The sequence below is a fragment of the Contarinia nasturtii genome, unplaced genomic scaffold (assembly GCF_009176525.2).
Source record: "Contarinia nasturtii isolate CC-2019 unplaced genomic scaffold, AAFC_CNas_1.1 Cnas_scaffold_2355, whole genome shotgun sequence".
Taxonomy (NCBI): domain Eukaryota; kingdom Metazoa; phylum Arthropoda; class Insecta; order Diptera; family Cecidomyiidae; genus Contarinia; species Contarinia nasturtii.
In genome coordinates, this window is record NW_022199677.1 from 1 (window position 1) to 5,456 (window position 5,456).

At 33.4% G+C, this 5,456-nt stretch overlaps 2 protein-coding genes across 3 annotated transcripts; both read left to right on the forward strand.

The window, feature by feature from the left end:
* The first annotated feature begins 10 nt into the window (after positions 1-10).
* On the forward strand, positions 11-1,419 carry LOC116348209 (solute carrier organic anion transporter family member 74D-like). Its single transcript, XM_031779119.1, has 3 exons — positions 11-221; positions 300-963; positions 1,027-1,419. Exons 1-3 carry the CDS (start codon positions 41-43, stop codon positions 1,382-1,384), a joined length of 1,203 nt encoding a protein of 400 aa, XP_031634979.1. The 5' UTR covers positions 11-40; the 3' UTR covers positions 1,385-1,419.
* Positions 1,420-2,268: 849 nt separating this feature from the next.
* LOC116348207 (solute carrier organic anion transporter family member 74D-like) lies at positions 2,269-5,003 on the forward strand. 2 transcript variants are annotated; one of them, XM_031779118.1, is made up of 7 exons: positions 2,269-2,352; positions 2,519-2,583; positions 2,647-2,759; positions 3,000-3,208; positions 3,274-3,805; positions 3,884-4,547; positions 4,611-5,003. In XM_031779118.1, exons 2-7 carry the CDS (start codon positions 2,519-2,521, stop codon positions 4,966-4,968), a joined length of 1,941 nt encoding a protein of 646 aa, XP_031634978.1. In that variant the 5' UTR covers positions 2,269-2,352; the 3' UTR covers positions 4,969-5,003. The 2 variants fall into 2 exon arrangements, with proteins under 2 accessions (XP_031634978.1, XP_031634977.1); XM_031779117.1 differs by having other exon boundaries at positions 2,273-2,352; positions 2,427-2,583.
* Positions 5,004-5,456: the final 453 nt, after the last annotated feature.

The following is a 5,456-nucleotide window of genomic DNA, read 5'->3' on the forward strand; positions in this document are numbered from 1 at the left end:
CACGCTAACACCGTTAATTTCAAGAGACGATCAACGCTGGATGGGTGCTTGGTGGGTTGGTTGGCTATTGATTGGTGTATTGATGTTTATTTTCTCTGGCGTAATTGGTTTATTTCCAAAAAGTCTGAAGAAAGAAAAAACGGTGGAAAAACATGAAATGGACGAAGAAAAATGTGAGTCGGAACAAAAAACTGAAGAGATTGAAAACGGTAAACTGAAAGGTATAAAAAAAAATGAATTAAAAAAGAAAAATTGAGAAAAGGAAAAAATCTATGTTCCATTTTTGTTTTCATATTCAGATTTTCCAAAAGCGATATGGCGATTATTAACGAATAAGTTACTGATGTTAAACTGTTTCGCTATTACATTTTATACAATTTCTTTTTCTGGTCCCATGACATTCATGGGTCGAATAATGGAAGTTCAATTTAATAAAACGTCAGCCGGAGGAAGTGCTTTTACTGGACCAATCAACATGTTTGGGTTGGCGGCGGGCATTTTATTGAGTGGTTATATTATTAAAAAATATCAACCATCACCGAAGTACTTATTTCTTTGGAATTTTGTTATTGGTTTAGTCACAGTGTTTTGTATATTATCATATACCCAACTGGGATGTGACAACAGTCAATCATTGACGGTCGATCAATCGATGGTTTCATGTAATGCGAACTGTGTTTGTGAAGGAATTTCTTACACTCCTCTATGTGACCATTCAACAAGTACAACATATTTTTCACCGTGTCATGCTGGATGCAAGACGTTCGATGAAAAGTTAAACGCTTACAACAATTGCTCGTGTACTGAAGGCCCATCAAGTGAAATTCAAGTGGAGCACCATGTTTCATCTGGTGCATGCATTGGAGATTGCAATTTTGACTTCTATGCATACACACTAATTTCATTGTTATCAGGCTTTTTCCTTATTACTGGTTTTATGTCAGTCATATTAGTTGGTTTACGGTAATTGATTTTATGACAAAAAAAAATTATAATAGCTATTGAGTGATTTTATAATATTTGCAGATCAGTGGAACCACGAGACAAAGCATTGGGCCAAGGCTTCTCGCTATTTATAACTAGTTTATTTGCTTTAATTCCGGCACCCATCATTTTTGGTCGCATTATCGATTCCACTTGTTTAATTTGGAACCATAAGTGTGGACGGCAAGGCAATTGCCTCTTGTATGACTCAATCAAATTTCGATATTATATTCATACCGCTTCAGCCATTTCCCTCGCGATTGGCGCTTGTTTTCAGTTCATGATTTGGTACTATGGCAGAGATATTGATTTATACGGCGATTCAAATAATGATAAACAAAAATGTGTCAAAGTAGAAGACGACCCATCCGAAATTGAGCCACTTAATACAAATTATTAACTTTTTATTTAATCAATAAAAATTACTTAACCAGATTGTTTGTAGATTTTAAAATGTTTCCAAGAAGAAAATATATTTTCAAGAAATGTTTGGGCGTTCATAATAATGTACAAACATCCGAAATTAATAACAAAACAGAAAAAATAACAGTCGCAAAGCACAAATTCTTCATATGCTTTAGCATTGTGACGTCATGGGTGAACTATGACAACAATGCTATGTATGACGCTAAGGTTCACTTCAAGGTAAGCGCATGCGAAAGCTGTTTACATCTAAAGAAATGTGGTTAGTTTTGACAACATTTTTATTATATCAAACGAAAATTATCAATCCTTTTTATCTTATCAAAATATTGTCCGCGTGAAATACAATATGTCCAACAAATATGTTATTTTAAAACCCTTTCCAAATGTTGATTGTCCATCTATATGATTGAACATTGACTGGTTGTCATTTAAAAACTCCAATAAAGTAGTCCTCGGCGATTTAGAACATTTTCGAAGCCAGATAATCATGCAATGGATGGAAGCAAACGAATTTCTTTGTTCCAACGTGAGCACCACTAACAATAGGAAAGTGATAATGCTTTCACAGTGTGTAATCATGTATCGTCTTTGTAATCGTAAAAATGCCTGATTAAGTTTGATAACCGATTGTTTGAAATAGATTGCAACATATTTGAAGAAATTTATATCAACGGAGAATTGAATAATAATAATAATTGTAATACAACAAAAATTCTATGTAAAAAAACTCTGTGTCTCACTTTTATAGACTCTACGTACAAGTCGGATTTTTATTCTGACCCGTTCAATTGGTGTATTTTGTATAAATCAATACAAAAGTGTCATCAGTTTTTCATCAGTATTATTTTTCCTTCTTCTAATTGTCGAAATAAATTAGTTCAAATTCTAAATTTTAAACATAGAAAAAATATCAATGAAAACACTCATCCAAATAATAATTAGGTGAGATTTTGAAATGCAATGATTGCATTTATCAAAATGAACAATATACTGATCTAAACAACTAATATTTATAGACGATTATCACAATCAAATAACTAGAGAGGATAGTTTGAAAAAGTGTCTTTATTGAATTTTCTTTTTCATTTGAAACGAAACCCTGTATAAGATGGACGGTTGTGGAATTTCTTGCTGGCACCCACAGTGGATACAGAAATTTGCAAAAACAAGTTGGTAATGGATTCATACACAAGTTCACCCATTCAAATTTATTCATAATACACTTTTTTATAATAGGTTTATTGTTGTTTATTCGCTGCTCGGGACAATTCAATCGGCTGGTACTACGTACTTTAATATCACATTAACTACAATTGAAAAACGCTTCAAAATTCCTAGCCAAACAACAGGTGAATTGCAGCTATTTGAGATCGGCTTGTATGCCCAATTGAATAGAAAAAAGATCACGCCGTAACGGCATTATCGTTTCTATATTATATAAGTACGAACTTGAGTAATCAGTGATTACTAATCAAGTAATCACTATGAAATCGTTGGTTTTTCTACTTAATTATTGTACAGACTGCACATTATTATCACGATGCTTTGCACTTACTTCAAATATACTTTTATTTCATATATATTTATAGGAATTATAATCAGTGGCAACGAGATATCGCAGATTTTATTGTCATTGATTTTAACGTATTTTGGTGGTCAAAAAAATACTCCAAAATGGATGTCATGGGGTATTGCTCTAAGCGCGTTATCATGTTTCATATTGGCGTCGCCCCACTTCATTTATGGTGCTGGCGAAGAAGCACTACAATACACACAAGAATACTCATCATGGAATCAGGTAACATCAAGACAATTTCGAATAAATCTGTGATAATTTTGTTCTAATTTCTACATATAATACAGAATATTTCGTCAGAGATCGGTTTGAATTCGAAAAATCTCAAAAATAAAATATGCCAAAAATCCGCCATATTTGGTGACGAATGCGATGAGATATTTTCTTATATACCTCTATTCCTGATATTTTTATCGCAATTCGTGCTCGGAATTGGCAACACACTTTACTATTCACTCGGAACAACATACATCGATGATAACACAAATCAACGTAACTCTCCGTTAATGTTGTCTTATGCATCTGCAATGCGTATTTTCGGTCCAGCGTTCGGATACGGATTCAGTTACATAATATTAAAGCGATTTTATATTGCTCTCACGCTAACACCGTTAATTTCAAGAGACGATCAACGCTGGATGGGTGCTTGGTGGGTTGGTTGGCTATTGATTGGTGTATTGATGTTTATTTTCTCTGGCGTAATTGGTTTATTTCCAAAAAGTCTGAAGAAAGAAAAAACGGTGGAAAAACATGAAATGGACGAAGAAAAATGTGAGTCGGAACAAAAAACTGAAGAGATTGAAAACGGTAAACTGAAAGGTATAAAAAAAAATGAATTAAAAAAGAAAAATTGAGAAAAGGAAAAAATCTATGTTCCATTTTTGTTTTCATATTCAGATTTTCCAAAAGCGATATGGCGATTATTAACGAATAAGTTACTGATGTTAAACTGTTTCGCTATTACATTTTATACAATTTCTTTTTCTGGTCCCATGACATTCATGGGTCGAATAATGGAAGTTCAATTTAATAAAACGTCAGCCGGAGGAAGTGCTTTTACTGGACCAATCAACATGTTTGGGTTGGCGGCGGGCATTTTATTGAGTGGTTATATTATTAAAAAATATCAACCATCACCGAAGTACTTATTTCTTTGGAATTTTGTTATTGGTTTAGTCACAGTGTTTTGTATATTATCATATACCCAACTGGGATGTGACAACAGTCAATCATTGACGGTCGATCAATCGATGGTTTCATGTAATGCGAACTGTGTTTGTGAAGGAATTTCTTACACTCCTCTATGTGACCATTCAACAAGTACAACATATTTTTCACCGTGTCATGCTGGATGCAAGACGTTCGATGAAAAGTTAAACGCTTACAACAATTGCTCGTGTACTGAAGGCCCATCAAGTGAAATTCAAGTGGAGCACCATGTTTCATCTGGTGCATGCATTGGAGATTGCAATTTTGACTTCTATGCATACACACTAATTTCATTGTTATCAGGCTTTTTCCTTATTACTGGTTTTATGTCAGTCATATTAGTTGGTTTACGGTAATTGATTTTATGACAAAAAAAAATTATAATAGCTATTGAGTGATTTTATAATATTTGCAGATCAGTGGAACCACGAGACAAAGCATTGGGCCAAGGCTTCTCGCTATTTATAACTAGTTTATTTGCTTTAATTCCGGCACCCATCATTTTTGGTCGCATTATCGATTCCACTTGTTTAATTTGGAACCATAAGTGTGGACGGCAAGGCAATTGCCTCTTGTATGACTCAATCAAATTTCGATATTATATTCATACCGCTTCAGCCATTTCCCTCGCGATTGGCGCTTGTTTTCAGTTCATGATTTGGTACTATGGCAGAGATATTGATTTATACGGCGATTCAAATAATGATAAACAAAAATGTGTCAAAGTAGAAGACGACCCATCCGAAATTGAGCCACTTAATACAAATTATTAACTTTTTATTTAATCAATAAAAATTACTTAACCAGATTGTTTGTAGATTTTAAAATGTTTCCAAGAAGAAAATATATTTTCAAGAAATGTTTGGGCGTTCATAATAATGTACAAACATCCGAAATTAATAACAAAACAGAAAAAATAACAGTCGCAAAGCACAAATTCTTCATATGCTTTAGCATTGTGACGTCATGGGTGAACTATGACAACAATGCTATGTATGACGCTAAGGTTCACTTCAAGGTAAGCGCATGCGAAAGCTGTTTACATCTAAAGAAATGTGGTTAGTTTTGACAACATTTTTATTATATCAAACGAAAATTATCAATCCTTTTTATCTTATCAAAATATTGTCCGCGTGAAATACAATATGTCCAACAAATATGTTATTTTAAAACCCTTTCCAAATGTTGATTGTCCATCTATATGATTGAACATTGACTGGTTGTCATTTAAAAACTCCAATAAAGTAGTCCTCGGCGATTT